General features: G+C 38.1%; 1 protein-coding gene across 6 annotated transcripts in view; it reads right to left on the bottom strand.

Moving 5' to 3' along the window:
- Positions 1-4,027: 4,027 nt before the first annotated feature.
- Positions 4,028-16,796, bottom strand: part of GRIN2A (glutamate ionotropic receptor NMDA type subunit 2A) — a 139,509-nt gene continuing 126,740 nt past the window's right edge. For 4 of the 6 annotated variants that reach the window (XM_072348747.1, XM_072348748.1, XM_072348750.1 and 1 more), the window contains one exon: positions 4,028-16,373. In XM_072348747.1, coding sequence (XP_072204848.1) covers positions 14,583-16,373 — 1,791 coding nt within the window. In that variant the 3' untranslated portion in view covers positions 4,028-14,582. The remainder of the gene's footprint in view (positions 16,374-16,796) is intronic. The other 2 variants (XM_072348752.1, XM_072348751.1) reach the window with 2 other exon arrangements.

Raw genomic sequence — 16,796 nt, 5'->3', positions numbered from 1 at the left:
CGTAGGATGTTGAGCAAAGGCACCCTGCATCCTTACTGCACTAACAGGAAGCAGTTTGCTTGGAGGTAATTTGTATTTAGTTCACTGCAGGTTACCCATGTGTAAATAACTACATGACACCTATTTATGCACAATCATAGGATTTTGTTGATACAGCAATGAGGCAAATATGGCACAGGATTGCAGTCTGAAGCAGCAGTAAGAGGGCACAAGTATCACACTGCAGATAACCTCGCATCCTACTTTCTCAGAAAGCAAAAATGCTTCTGCAAGAAGCGTGGAGGGCCAGCTGGGGAATACACTGATGTGAGCAACGAGGTGGCAAGTCTGGTTCATGTACTCTTCAGTCTCCCTACCCACAGCTCTAAGCCCCAAGGAAAACACAGGAGCATGATGATCAAATAGGGCCGGTTTCACCAGTGACTTGATTTCTCCCTGTTAGGCTCCTTCTGCTGCCTGTGTACAGCTCCTCACAGAAGTAAACTCCTGATTTATTTTTATTTTTTTCCCTTAAGAACTAAAGACAAGTGTGCCATTTTCTCAAAACATCAATATTTAACACGTTTCTTGATAACCTAAGCTTTGGTTTTCTTATTCTCTGACTTCAAAGCATTTAGTGGCCTAACCCAGCACACCACATTACATAATGAAGCTTTTTTTGATGCTGAATATTATTTCAAAAAGTCCTCGGCACACAGAATGCAACAGCAGCACACGTAAGCATTCAGGTCATAGAAGTACGTGCATGGGCCCAACAGCACCCATAGCAGAACTGTAAGCCATAGTAAGCCATAACCCCGACCTCAGCCCACGGAGGACCTATCCTTTCTCTGCTATTCTAAACTAAACTGAGTCGAACAATATCTAAAATGACCTATCAGACTCAAATATTAAGAAAAAAAGTCTCTGTTTAGAAATGCCAGAAAATAAATATCCACCAGGAAAATGATTTAAGCTATCCAAATGTTTTGAGTGCAAAAATAACATCTGAAAAAAAAAAGGGGGGGGGAAAAAAAAGGTTATAGATGTCATTATGCTCTGAATACTGAAATCATCGCAGAGTGGCAGTGCAGAAATAAATGCAATGTTAGTTTTTGTGGAGACAGAAATAGAAAAGAACACGGAGATTACAATGCACTTAGAACTAACACTTGGAAATGTGCTGACCCTGCAGGTCTTGTTCAAGGTGGAGCTCACACTTCCATCATGTTCCAGCAGGGAGAGAAACAGAAAACTGTTAGGAGTAGACAGAGAGAACGAGAAACTGGAAGGAACATTCTAAGAGTGGAGCTGTTTTGTTCAGAGAAGAGATAAGTGAAAGCATGCAGAAGTACAAATTTAGCGAAGGTCACATTGGGTGCTCCATTTGCTAAGATAGCAGTGCATCTGTGGAAGGGAGCAGCAGTGCTTTAACGCTGAGCAATACATGACCTGATATTCTTCCAGAAATCAATCCAGCCTTTCTGATTAAGGTCAAAATTTGAATAACATAACAATTGGATGTTGGATTTTTCTTAAATCCATTGAATAGTTTCCTTACTTGGTTAAGACTGAGCATGAGCTGCTCTTACAGGTGAAAGACACATTCAAAGAGACTTGCCCCATCCTTTGTAGGAATCCCTACAGCTGTCTTTCCTATTCCTAAATTCCTCCCATAGCTAAAACCCTCCATTTCATTCCCACCCCTACTTTTAGTCTTAAGCTCTTCACATGTACTTACAGACAAAATAAAATGGGTGACAGTGATTAATATACTCTGTAGATTTCAAAGCCCATATGAGAAAATTCTCACTGTGGTCAGTTCAGCGCAACAGCACTTCTGTTCTCAGATGAAAATCAAAGTTATTCTCATCATCTCCTCCTACTGCTTTTATCTTCTCCAAGGTACACAAATGGCTCTTCTTAGCAACTGCAGTAAAGGAGCTCAGAGGCATTTCAGCTGCCACAAGAATTACACATTTGATATTTTTTCTCTTGCTGGGAAAGAGGAAGGTAAAATCAGCATTATGATATTGTGGCACAAATGCAGAAGCTTTTTCTTCGTTTGGCAAACTTCCTAACTGGCTGAAACAATACCATCTTGGAATGTGGAAGTAAAACCTGCCCAAAATCTGTGTTTCCCTTGTGCACAGAGAAATCACTGTTAGGATCCCTACATAGTTTGCTTTTCCTTGTGCAGGGTGAAGGGAGAGAATTTGGGGTTTTGATGTTCCTGTATGTAGAGACAAGTTGACTTCAGCTGTTGGTCTTTAAGACTAGAGTTTTGTGTTCAAATAACAGGAAGACACTTGTGTTCATAAGTAGTGAATTGCTCATTTTGCTAGGAACGCTGCTGGTGTTACGATAAACAAGATGTCAGATTTAGAAAGTGTTAATTTCCCAGTCACCCCTTAATTTTGTGGTTTTCTTTTTAAATATGCAAAGTTTTGGAGGACTGACAGTTGCCACAGGCACATCAGTAAAAGTTCAAAAGATGTACTATCTGGGAGAATATAACTGTCTTTGAACCAGATCCCAAAGGGAATCAAAGCTGAAACTGAAATGACTCATACACACACAGATAGAAATAAACTATGGTGGCAGGTGAGGTGGGAAGAGCAGTTTGGGTACATGAAACAGCCCAGCTCCTCAGCCACAAAGCAGTGCTTCAGGACTGGAACTGTGCTGGCTGTTCCCTGCATCACCCATTTCCTTTATCGACTCCCGCTGCTTTTAAATGACTGAAGGACTTGAACTGGGCCTCTGGGAGACAGCACAGCAGGTGAACAAAGCCATTCAGATCACTGTTTGTTACTCTGCTTTACGAAATGGGAATGTTTATACAGAAATATATTACAGCTGCCTTCTAGCAGATGAAAGCTCAGCAGTCTTTACTTCATTAAGAAGAGAATTTCAGTTTCATACCTCTCATATTATCTGTGCAGTCCTTTTTACCATGGGAACAAGCAGGACTGCCCTCTTGAGATCTGTGAGCAACCTTTCACCTCTTGTCCATTACTTTTATATAAAGCATGCATATCAAAACGATGCTTTGAATTTAGATAATGGCTTTCATCCCACTGTCTGGAAGAACATTATTCTAACTGCTCAGCGATTGCTTAGGCTGATTTTATTTAATAAAGGAAGACTTCCATTAACTGATTTGAAATTCTTGAAAATGGGTCATACTGAACCACCCAGGAACTCCACGTGAGCCTCGCTCCTTCGGCCCCACTGGCACAACAAAAGGGCAACTCGTCAAAAAAATTTGCATTGCTTCACTAAATCTCCTGTTTTAAATGAAGTCTTGATTAACTGAAACATCAAACAAGTTTGCTGATATCAAGGACAGATACATCTCCACCATTTTCAGCCTGATCTACTGCTTGATGTAGCAGCTGGCAAACTGGCTTGCAGGTGGGGCGTTGGAATTAGATGATCTTTGAGGTCCCTTCCAACCCAAGCCATTCAGTGATACTATGATTACCACTCCCCCTCAGATTTGCTCTCCCCGAACCTCACCTGCTCAAGTGCTGCCATGGACAGGGCTCACGATATTCCAGCTCTTTGGAGCACAGCAGCCTCTCAGCAACGCATCCTCCTCTGGCTGGGTGCTGCCTCTGCCATCGCCCCAAAAAGCACCTGCACTTCTGCAGCTGGAGCATCTCTCCATGCACAGCCCCCATGCGTGTGGTGCCATGCATTAGTGGACCATCCTCGACCTACGGCTCCTCTGCTCCCTCTGTTCAGGAACATCATTCGAAGTACGTGACTCACACTGAATGCATTCCTCATAAGTTAATTGTCTCTGTCCTTTTCATTAATTAAATTAAAGTGGGAACATCGAGTCTATACTGTCAGCCATCGCTTCAGGCGTCTTCACCTTTAGATAATTTCTAACAACAAACGATGACTCAAAACATGTGGCTGTTAACACCTTTCAAATCAAACACAAAAAAAAACAAAGACAAGCCCTTTATGCACAGATATGTAGACCATTTAGCGAGGAATACAGACGAGAATGATTGCATTGTTCATTTTTCATATCAACCGGCAGAAATTATCTTTATTAGAAAAATGAATTTTTCATATATTTACATTTTTTACATCATGTTATACTTGGCACATGTGTTTTCTCCAAATAGTTATATACATTTCAGTACACACAGACATTCGAGTCTCCCATTCCCTTAATGTTTTTCTACATATTTAACAAAAATGAAGAACACAATACAGTTCCATATGACAACCATAATCGTTATATATTTCTCTATCATAAAAAGTCTGAAGCAAACATTTGTTTTAGATATGTTTCAAAATATTTATACAGTATCAGCACTCAGTCATGCACTGGGTTCAAAGGTGGGTGGGGAGAACTGCAGTGAGTCGGGACGCGTAACGCAGGAGAGGTGCGCGGCTCCCAGCTCCTTTGGGGCGCACTGTGTGCTATTGGGGAGATCCTACTACAACCAGGGCTTTAAAGGCATGGGCAGATGGGTGCAGGGGTAGCTGGGTGTATGCGTGTGTCTGCAGCATGGCAGTTTAATTAATTAATTTCAGTTTGCTGACCCTATCTAATGAAACAGGCAGTAATTGGAATGTCAAAACTAGCTTTTAATTATTCACTTCCCCCTCCCCTCCCCAACTAAAATGTTTCCTTTTGAAGGATCCATTACGCTATGAATTTTATCGCCAAAGTCTGGATTCTGTTAAAAAAAATAATGAATTATTTCATCCTTTATTCCACTTCCAAGATAATTTTATTTCTACTCTAATGTCCTAATTAATTTCCCCAGGTGCACAGAGGTTTTGAAACCTCTGCTATTCTTTGCTAGCAATTGGAAATGTATGAAATTTACTTTGCAATACTACATTCTTGAGGATGTTACGGTAAATGGTACTAAGTAGCAGAAGTGATTGATAGGCTTCTTAATTGACTGTGTACGGAAACAAAGGGTTCCATGATTTCTGGTAAGATGTTTATGGAGTGAAAATTTCTTTAGCTGCAGCATAGGTTGCTGCTCTGTGCAACAAGATTGGCACACCTGGAGTCTTTTCCCCACCAGAATGAGAATATATTTCCTAGTGTACCAAATAATTTCTTTCTGAGCAAAACCCAAAGCTAATATTGTGAATTCTTTTCAAGATACGCATGAAACTAACCTGAAGCCTTAGGATCAAAGGTTCAAAACTCATTTTCGTTATATTTAATATATTTTTTTTTCGGAGTACAACCGCAAATAACTTCCAGTCAAACTCCAAATAGCATCTTACTGGAAAACGTTAATAGATGTTTGTAGAATCTTTGTCAAAATGCTGAATTTTTCTCCTGCCCATCATTCTTCAAAAAACAACAACAACAACAAGAAAAAAAACCCCAAAACCCATACCTTTATACACATACATTTATATAAAGCTTACATACAGCTTTTTAAATATATACATGTATGTATATAAAGAATAATCAGAACCACACGTTACATTTACAATATTCAAGTAAATAGGTAAAAATATATATATATTTTTTAATTGCAAGCTGAAATTTTAAAATTCTTCTGGTGAATCTTGTTTAGCAGCACACAGAAATGTTTGTGTTTCATCTAAGTCAGTAAAACGTTTTTACAGAGGCTGAAACAAAGCATGAAATGCCCAGTTTAGTGTAAATTCAACTCTCATGAGTTAAATTAACAGTATTAGCTCACAGGTGAAATGCTTCTGAGGGAACCTGGAATGTATGGATGCAAATTTTGCATAAAAGTAGCATACTTAGCTAAAAAATCAGGTAGGAGTCTGCCTAATGGTAATGAATTCTGTTTGTACCTTCTGGTTTGCTCAGGGAAGACACAAAATACACTGTGCATGTGGGCGTGAGGTGTGAAGGCAGAGAGATCAAGCTGTTCTTCATCAGAGCAAAACGGACGTTCTGAAATGAATAAGACTATTTTAAAATAGTACAGCTGATAAAAAGTATAAATTGTAAACAGTTCTTATTAAAAATTGCACAGGTGTCCTCTCTAGCTGCACACAATTTTACATGATGCAACTTCCCTATGTTTGCAATAAGAGGTTTGGTTGTGGTGTTTTAACGACCCACACTAAGGTGTGCTCTCCCATCACACACTCGCACATCTCTAAGTCAAAAACCCCATGATAGGAATCCAAACATAGGCTGGATAAAAACAAGATAACAAAAATTGTTCTTACTGCAGACAAAGGAGTTGGAACTCCTTCTCCAAGACACACCTGTAATGAGCCATAGAGAGATGCTGACCATACAGAATTTTCTGCTTCCAGGATGAAGTGCAAAAAATGACTAACTGTGTAACGCTTCCTCTGAAAAAAAGCTTAGGAATGACTTCAAATAAATAAATCCACAGCAATTTTTTTGTTGCTGTAAGTTTTGGTTAGAGCATTCTCAACTTAGAAAAGAAGCCAAATATCACCTTCTCTAAGACAAGACCTTCATGTAGTCTGTCATAAAATGGCCAATAGCCTATGTACCGAGAAGTTATTGACAAACACCACTGCTAAATACTGCCTCTGTACCAAATCCATTTTGAAAACTGCAGTCTGCATGGATGAATAGAAGGGCTTCCGCTGGTACACACACCCTGCTGATCCTTCCTGGGAAATTTGGGGGTTTTAACTTTCCTTCCTCAGCTACTGTAAATAACGTTTTTAATGACCAGGTTTGGGTCACATTAAGTTGATACAAACTTTTAACATCAGAGCCATTGGGCCAATAGACTGTCTCTGGTCATTTAATCCTCACATCAGCGCAAGAAGACATGCCTATATATATGGAAATGTCAGCAAGCACCATTTCCAGCTTTCAGAGAGGAGCTCTCACTTATTTTTGCATCCTGGCATTCCTGATCCCCAGCAAGTCCCTCAGCCTCTTCAGCAAGAGGCACCAAAAACTACAATAAATGCTAATAGGGAATTGGTGGCTTTAGGAGGTTTGGAAAGGAGAGTAGAGAATCATTTAAAATAAAGCACTGCTGGAATGTGCCCCGCATTTGGGAGATTACTCACATATGACTGGGTGGGAAAGGGTATGCACGCACACATTTTTATACTGTATATATATTTAGGTTAAAAACTATTAATAAACAGTTTTCTTCTGGTATTTGGTAATTAAAATATCAGGCTTGTATCATTCAAAATAGTGCAACCTACATAGCAATATACAGGAAAATTACACGCATTGTTCCTATTACCACTGATATGCTTTTGCACATCAAGATGACAGCATATCCATTTCCATAGGATTAACCTTTTGCATATTTAATTGTATTCTTTGGCCCATTTTCCTGTAAAACCTCGTATGACAATATAAAGACTTTGGCTTAAAAAACAAAAAGAAATAAGAAACTCTCTTTTTCTTTTCAGTGATTTATAAACTCCAGCAGGATTCAAATCACCATCATTAAAAATTAGCTTCCAGAAACCACACTCTGCTGCCCATCACAGACCATTCACTGGTCTGGATAACTGTGAACCTCCAATTTCCTTCCTTCTTTTTTTCCACGTTGAACATAATTTATGCTTCAAATATTGACCAACACATACTCCAAATTCGTTTCTTGACTCCTCTAATATTGTTCCATCAATGAACAAGAGAAGCCACCTTCCCCATAGTGGAGGGCACAGGAACCTTGTGAGGGCCTTCAATTGCAGAAGTATGAGTCCAAATACAGTAAGAAACAGAAGCCAAAATATATTTCCAAACTGTTTTTTGCCATTAAATGCCATTTTAAAACAGGCTTAATAAATTATTCTCAGTCTAAAGAATCCTGCAGTGATGACTAACACAAATCTCTTCAAGAGGGCTATTCCTATGTACGGAAATGTACAATACTTAAATTAAAAATGTATAATCATTATTCAGTTGATCAGAAAAACATATCACTTCTTCTAATAGTTCTAGGAGTGCAAAACAAGACGTTCTCCATTAAAATTTCATATAACTATAAATATTACCATTTGCCCACATTAAAGCTCAGGACCATTTGTGAGAAGTGAGGAAACCTTCATTAATTCCCAGGCAAATCATCATCTCACTTGGAACGTTACAGTGCACTGAATAAGTATCGTAATATTTACCGGTATTTATTTTCACAGCTTTAGAACGTGCACATAGAAATACAATTTTTTGAAATATCAGTGAAAACGAATACTAATTACAAAAGGGAAAGGATGAAACATCTAAGAGTATAACTGCTGATCACCACTACTTTTGAAGAGCTGGAGAGTCAAAAATCATCTCTCTTTTAAATATGCACTTGTCTATTCTGTGTGATTATCTGCTAATAAAGATATTGCATGACAATGTTACAGCATAGTTATATTCTCTACTAATTTAATACAGGTAAAGAATTGAGGAAAAGGAGTAAAATATTTAAGTGCAAAAGAACAAAAGCCTGGTAAATATTGAGGTAACTTAATTTTACTTCTGTTATCTCTGGTTCTTAGATTATAGATATGACAACATCATCACATAATCAGCAGCGGATTCTTACAACTGTTTAGATTGGCATTCATTTTAAGAACAGTTTTAACCAGGGTGGATACATCCTGCAGGGTGTAACCAAAAAGCTCCCGAACCTGCTAAGACAACAGAGTGCATTCTTGCTGCACTGCAGGGAGATGAACGCTTGTAATCATGACTTACAAAGAGTGCATATACTTAAATAAAGTACTCCATATGCAGGTCTAGTGAAGAAGGGCAAAAAATTAAATTAAATGAAAAGCTCAATTTGATTGAGTGACTTATTTACAAGCAGTGCAGTAACCCTCCCCCAGCAGAGCAGAGAGAAGCAAGGCAGCACTTCTGCTCCCACTTAACAGAGGAGCAGACAACAGTGAACGCAAACAACCACCTCTACATCCCACAGACATTGCTGCTACACTGCAATGAAGGCGAACAGGTGGAAATGGGATTAATTTCACAATGACAGCTGAGTGTCAACAAGAATTTTACACTACGTACAATATGTGCACATGAGACAGAGAAGTCGGCACGATCAGAACAATGGAAGAGACAGGATGGTCTTGAGGCTACTCCTGTGCAACTTAACCAGAGCTCTACAGGTGACTTCAGCCAGAACAGGTAGAGTCTTTTATATATCATAACCTTTATCTGTCTGTACTTGCATTTACATCCACAAATAAGCACACATCAGGGATTAAACTGTGCTCCCTTCTCTTGACAAACACTACTAGCATTTTGCTAATATGTGCAAGGTGGTACAGGCTCAACTGAGCAGGGAAATGGCTCATACCATAAAGTCATGCTTTGAAAGGCCTTTACACTCCTTCAGAAGGTCCTTCAGCACTAATTAGAAGGTTCCACTCTTCATAGGAAAAAGGTTTAGATTAAAAAATTAACATGAATAAAACAAGCGAATTAAGCATGTCACCAGAAGACTGTTTCTATGTTGTAAACCAGATTGCACTATGGAGAAAATACACCTACATCAGAAGGATATTTCAGATAAAATAAAGCTAGAGCTGGGAAAGGCAAAGTTTAGCAAGTGGATTCATGACACTCCATTTTGACAGAAGCACAGAATGTGATGGTTAACACTTAACACAAACTACCTGAGCCACGCAATGGATGCTGTTCTCTTTTAACTGAGAGGACTTCATAATAAAATATCTGTTTTCTCTAGGTTTCATATACAACATGTTAAATTCAAAGTAAAGCAACAAAAAGATCCACATCTTTAATTCTTCCTAAATCCAGACTGACTCTAAGACCTGTATCATAAATCCTGTTCTGTTCTGTGTTGGTGAACCCAGCAAGGGAAGGAATAGTACTAAAATCTTCCCATAACTGTATCATAAGATGCATATGCTACATAGAAGAAACATAAAAATAGCAAGTTATTCTACAGGGAAGAGATGCTAGCATTTTTATTTCATGTTGATTAGTCACAGGGTATAAAGAAAATGGTGATACTGTTCAGGTTGGAAGTACTGCAGAATCCACAACAGACAGGTGCAACTTCATCAGATATTGAATAAGTACAGGAATCCATATGATCTGCAAGGTGTAAACTGGCACACACAGATTCAACTGAGCGATTTTGAGGCTGGGATAAATAGTCCATTACTCAACTAAGCACGTCTCTAATTAGGTACCCATGCTTCCTAAAATGTCTGCAGAGAGAGATAAATGCTTTCAGGACACATCAGCAACACAACTGCTTCCAAGCCTCCAGTGCTCTGACTGCCATCAGGAGGGAGCTTTCTCTCTCTTTCTCTCCCTACACTGTCAACACAAAGACCTCTGCCTTCCAGCAGAGAAACCCAAACCCTCCACACCTCAGGCTTTTGCTACCTTTGGAAATGTGTAAAAAAAAAAAAAAAAAAAATTGTTTTCACCAGGAACATAAATAAATAAATAAAGGACCCACTATTTTTCCGTAGCTTTATTGTGAGCCTTAATTTAACTAAGTGTTCCTGAAAGACCACAAAGAGCGAGACATGTTCATGAGATGCTGCCAAAACACGGTGAGCTGGCGGTGATTTGGATTCAGTGTGTCCACAGCACTCTTTTTCCTAACTGAGCTTCTAAAGTAGCAAAATAAAGAATTCTGAGCAAAAGCTGCCAAAACATTAAATGAAAATTTCCAGAAATACAAAGAACGCTTAATTTCCTTAATTTTATCTTATATATTAAAGTTATCTTATTTCCATGCTTTTAAGTTAGTGGGTGGCTACACTGCTCTACAAAACACAAGCAGAACACAAAATTCATTTGAAAGGAAAAGGAAAATGTACCGTGGTGAAAAGGGGAAGACAAAAACATGAAGAAATTCTACAATATCTTTAAAAGAGGAAAAAAAGCAAGAGGCAGGAATGTCTACATAGCTGTTTTTACCTCCATGTACCTACTCCATTCCTCAGCAATTCAATATCCTGCCTCCATAAAAGTTGTCGTCCAGGAGCAGTGTAACACTACGGGACATGCTACCAAGAATGGCCCATATCATTTACAGCCTGATTCAGTTCCAGCTGGAGTCACGGGAAATCTTGGTGATAGGAATGACCAACAATCTGCTAGAGCTGTAATCAGGAAAATGTAACAAGTCACCAGCACCATCCAGAAAGGTACAGAAAGGATGGCCACTTATGCAGGAAGATTCTTTTCTCCTCTTCAAGTATAGCAGCAGCTAGAGTGAGAGAGAGGGAAATACAGAAAGTCTTGATCTCAATTTCATTGAAAGTCAGTGCAAATATATCAACAAAGCTCAGGCAATATTCAGAGTTCCATATGCCCTACAGCTGAGCCTCACAAGCTGTGGCTTGTGGCTCTACTGTTAAAGCTTTTCCTTCAATTTCTCAGTTTCTTCTTCTTTACATGTATACATCAGCAACCACATTAGCTACTCAGCTAAAACCCTGCACTTTAGCCTTTTCTTCCCCCTTCAATCAGTCATATTACATGCCAAGATCAAAACCGCAAATGCATGCATGATTCTTATCCCTCTACTTTCAACATCCATTTTTAAAAATCTCTTTCTTTTAAGGCAGCATAGTTTATTCCCATGTGAACAACTGCTGTGCAACATTATCAAGTCTTCCCTCTGTCTCTTTAATTTGGTTTGGTCTGGGATTTTATTTCATATTTGTAGATAACCAATCTCTACACTCAACAGAAATCTTCTCAAATCAGAAAAAAGCAAAGCACTGCAGTATAGTTCTTTTTAGCTAATTTGCCTGAACATTTCACAGAAGGATAAATCCACCTGGGTTTAGCATGTTTGCATTTGGATCTCAACAGTTTATTGAGAAAATGTTGTAAATGGGAACTTTTCTTTCCTGGAGTTTTACATACAGTACTTGTCTATATATTGAAGCATGGGTGTCTAGTTGCAGAAAAAGATGAAGTTGCAGAAGACTTGGAGTGAGCAGACAGTGTTCAGAGTGCTTTCAGATGATGTGAAAGACAAGAGCCACCATGGAGTTTTATGATTCACTTGGTAAAATTCCCAGCAACTTGCATGGTAATTTTTGGTGTGACACCAGCAAACAGATGATTTGCTGAAAAACACAGGTGGTTCAAAGTACTTAAGACTTTGTTTAATCCACTGTGATTTAGACGGGAAATTAAAATTTGCCTCAAATATTTTAATTACACTCATTACAACAATACTTATGTCTTTGGTGCATTTTCCTTCCTACAGAGCTAAGATGAATAGGGTACACATATGTATACATATGGGAAAGGGGTTCTGATTGTGAATAGTGCTCATCCCATCCATAAACATCCTAGCTCTGCTTGGTTCGCACAGCTATTCCTGAGATAAAATCTCTGTAAGGGCAGTCGAGGACCTTCTTTTTATAAAAACCAGAGTCAGCAAGAAGCCAGAAAGCGTATCATGTGAATCAGGGCCAAGAATTGTGACCAAATGTTGAACAAGAAATACTAAAAGGGTATTTGCTCTGGACAGAGTGCAGATGCCCATAGATATGCTTTCTGAACATAAATATAACAAGGTATGCTGAGATTTTTGGAAGCTGGGAAGGGATTTGGAAAACTCAAATCCCATTGCATTTCATTCCTTCAAAAATATCATCCTTCACCATTTTGACGAGAGTACAAATACATTTATAAATACCATGAATTCATTGTGGACCATTTAGTAGTTAAAGTCAGCTCAAATCTGTTTAATAAGAGAATTGTAAACAAAAATTCAATAAGCCGTATTTTGTCTATCACTGTGTGTCATTTCTAATACGTGCCATTTGCAGCTCTCGTCTGAAGGATGCTACTCCAAACTAAACAACTTGCATACTGTACGTCTGATTTGCAGATATACAATTACAACTGATGTAAATGTGATTCTATTGAAAATAACTTTTGTTTAGGGAAAAGTCAGCGTAATATTTACATTTTCCAATTCACAGTGGTAATGGTTTTCCCATTCACTGATTTTCAGTGAAATCTAAGAAATAATCTAATAATCTAAACTTGCTATACATGAAGAAGTAAATAAATAAATAAAATCAGAGCAATTCTTAGAATAGCAGGACAATGGGGGAGAACCTCCTGCTGAAGCTTTCTGAATTTAAATATATTAGCAGTTTACTTCTTTAATCTAAATACAATTTACAACTGTACACTCGACTCATGAAAGTCTTCCCCTTTTCCCTTCCATGCTCCCTTATGGCTATGGGCGATGAGGAAGGGTGCATAGCACACATTTTGTTTCTGAAATATGCTGATTGATTTTTACTAGAAATAAAAGTAATCTAAGAATACAGCCTTGTAATGTAAATATTTTTGCATACCAGTGAGTGATGATGTGTGCATATATTCAATTTATAGGACAGATTTGATTAGAGAGGTAAAAAAAGAAAAAAAAAGAGGTCTGGTGTTCAACAAATATGCATGATATTCCAGAAAGAAGAAGGCCCACAAAAGGCATTAATCCTTCACGGTGTATGCAAATAAATGGCACTGCATTCCTTGCTGATTTCACTGAACATATGGCTGTTGGTGTTTGATACCATATTAACAGCTTTAGTAATACTAACATATAGTTAATTAGATGTCACTAACATCCTATCAACAAAGAACTATGGTGGGTTGGGATTTGGTTTGGGAAGTGAAGGAATAAAATAAATACTATACAGCCCTGAGTAATCACCAGTAAGGGGCAAATGCAAACTTGCATACTTATTAAGTCTCAAGGTTACTAATGAAGTCCAAAACTCCACAATAAGTGACATATATTGATAGCTAAAAATATATACTCTGAATTAGGCAGCTGTGAATTTTTTGACAAGATGACTGCAGACTTTTCAATAAACTTAGTTTCTAATGGCAAGTGCATGTGAAATATAAGAAAAGCATTTGCACATTAACATTAACCAAAATCCACAGGGCTTCCTTTTGGTACACAGCAGTTCACACGTTTGGGCCTACAGTCTTCCCATTTATTCTCTGTCAGTCTACAACGAACATACTAATTTTGTGCTAACACACTGTATTTTGGTAATTAAGGTCCTGGGGTTTGGGTTGGATTCTTTTTTTTTCTTTAGGTTTTTGTTTTTTTTTTTTACTTTGAAAATGATTATGAAGCTAAAATATATTTTTGAAAGCCTAGCTCTCTGTTCTCTTTTAAAGAGTCTTATTTTTGTAACTTAACAAATGCATTCCTAATTCTTTTTGTCTGTGTCATACTACATGCATACCATATTGCTTATCCGGTACTAGAAAATCATTAAACATTTCTAAGGACGAAAGTACATTGAATGATACTTAGCAACAGAAATTAGAAAAACCAAAATTATATAAAATAATCAGATACAAAATAGCATAGTTGCCAACATATATTGGGGCTATTTCAGTACAGCTTGCCATTTATATAAAGCATACATAAATGGCTGTTTTTTTCTCCTTTTCAACAAGACACATTTTAAAGAGATGGTTGAGAGCATACTAAGTTTACCTATTCATGTACAAAAGTACACTGAGAAAGGGAGAGTTTTACATATCACTTACTACAGCAGGATACTGTTAAAGGAAATATTCTCCCTCTAAGATGGTGGCAACTATTTTTCCCTATAGATAAGTGTTCATGGAAAATTTAAACATCTGATTCAATGCTAGGCATTTTCTTATACACACGTCTATTGCTACAGGAATTAAAAACCCTTGGAGTTGAGTACACACTATTCCTATTTGCAACATAAGGCAAAACATGCTCTGAAATGTACATGTCATTATGGATCCGACCATCCCTGGAACAGTATGATGCTGTAGACTTTATGGATGACCTGAAATAATTATCATTTCTTCCTCTGGATGGTAACGAATATTTATAAAGATCAGCTGGATTTCGCCTAAGAGATAAGTGCTGGTCATCACGATACGAGTGCAGAAAGGGATTATCTTCTGAGTGAACGGGATACAGGGACTTGCTCCTCTTACTGTCCTCCAGAGCATGAGTTAAAAGTGAGGCTTTGTTGCTCAACAGTTTGCTTGAGGGAACGCTAAACATGCTTGCATATGGACTACTTTGGAGAAACTTCTCTTTATCTTTCAAGCTTATACTACGAGAAGGTCTTCCAAGATCAATTTCCCTGGACTTATCAGCAATATTATCAAAAGAATGTTGCCTGCTAATCCTCAACTTGTTTTTTTTATGATATTGCAGAGCATTATTCTGTGACCAACTATGGTCATATATTTCTTCAGGAAGTGATAAGTTCGTTGTGTCCTGCAGCATCTGATCTTCCTCAATATCATAGAGGTTCCCCATCCGCAAACATGCATCACATTTATAGGGAGATCTGCCTGAATAATGTCCCGCATAAGTGGGCAAATTGGAAAGACAGCTCCTACAGTGGGTAGAATTCTGTCTGTATCTATCATTCATGTCGACTAGGGAAGCATTTTTATCTTTTAAAGTGTAGTGCTTTGCATAAAGTTTATACTGATCATTATTTGGAAGACTGTCTTCATTATGCAAGGGAGTCCTGTTAGCATGTTCTGCTTTCCTGTAGTTGTCATTGTGATCTTGATAAACATCAGGATACTCTATAGTTTCTGGAAGGACAATGTTTTCGATGTACTGGGGTGTGTCCAAGCGGAATCCTGGCTCCTTATCAGCATCAATTGTGTAGATTTTATCCCGTGGAGAGCTCTGTTTGGTTTTCAGATATGTCAGTTCCACTTCACTACAGTCTTTTGGGTATTTTGATGCTACTGTTCTTTTTTTAAAATTGTCCTTGGTTTTGTGGTGCTTATTGTTGTTTTCAGGTTCCATATGGCAAGTAGCTCGGCTTGATGTCTCTGATACATCTGAATGGACAATCTCTTCAGGAAGATATCTTTGGCTTTTCACTGAAAGCTGTCGGTTTTCATCTGACCCGTTTTCCCTCTGGGAACCTTGACTCTGACGTACAGATTCTTGACGTAAAGATTCAACAGATTTCCTCCAAAGTTGCCTGGGTCTGGAGTTCGCTTTTGCTTCTGTTGTTACTGCAACCTCTACTGTGTTTGGGTTGGACTCATTCAGCGTGAGAGGATGCTGACCTTGGAAAACATAGTTGTTAAGATTGTCCTTGTGTCGATTTCCAGGAAGCGTCTGCAGTTCACTCATATTTTCACCAAAATAGTTGTCCTTTGTCTGAAAGGATCTGTTATCAGAGAAGATCAAGTTTCCCTTATCCATGACCATGTCCATAATCAAGGAACCCCTCTGAATAAAATCAGCTGTTCTTTTGGGGGAGTTAATTCTTGAAGGATTTATATTGGTCATATTTTTAGCAGTTCGTAGTAGTTTTAACATGTTGGTTTGGGAATTGGTCAACGTAAAGTCAGGAGACTTCTTTTTTTCTTCAATGTGTACTCCATGAATGCAGCTGTAAATACCCTGTAATAAGAATTATAGAAAACAAATGCAATTACTAGATGTAAATTTTAAATACTTTCATTTCAATTTCACAGGCAGTAAAACATTGCTTATCTAATGAGTAAAAGGCACGTACCTATTCTTGTAGAATTTGTTTAGATCTAGATGGAAGAATAATTTCTGGCAATGTAAAGGAAAAGTATTGCCAGCATTTTACGAACCAGTGGTCTGTGCTGGCCTCCCATGCTTATTCCAGACAACAGTGCTTATTTTGTTGGTTGTTGGGGTTGGGGGGGGGGTGTAGAAAGGGTGAGTATTCTTGAATATAAGCAGGTCTGCCTTTCCTTCATCAAAATTTCCTTTAAATATATTACATTTTTAGCATTTGATTAACAATTATCCTGACATACGATAATTAATCTGATAGAATAATCCATTGGAGAA

The sequence above is a fragment of the Excalfactoria chinensis genome, chromosome 14 (genome assembly GCF_039878825.1).
Source record: "Excalfactoria chinensis isolate bCotChi1 chromosome 14, bCotChi1.hap2, whole genome shotgun sequence".
Lineage (NCBI taxonomy): Eukaryota > Metazoa > Chordata > Aves > Galliformes > Phasianidae > Excalfactoria > Excalfactoria chinensis.
The sequence above is the reverse complement of the archived record's forward strand: the minus strand, read 5'-3'. Positions and strand labels throughout refer to the sequence as shown.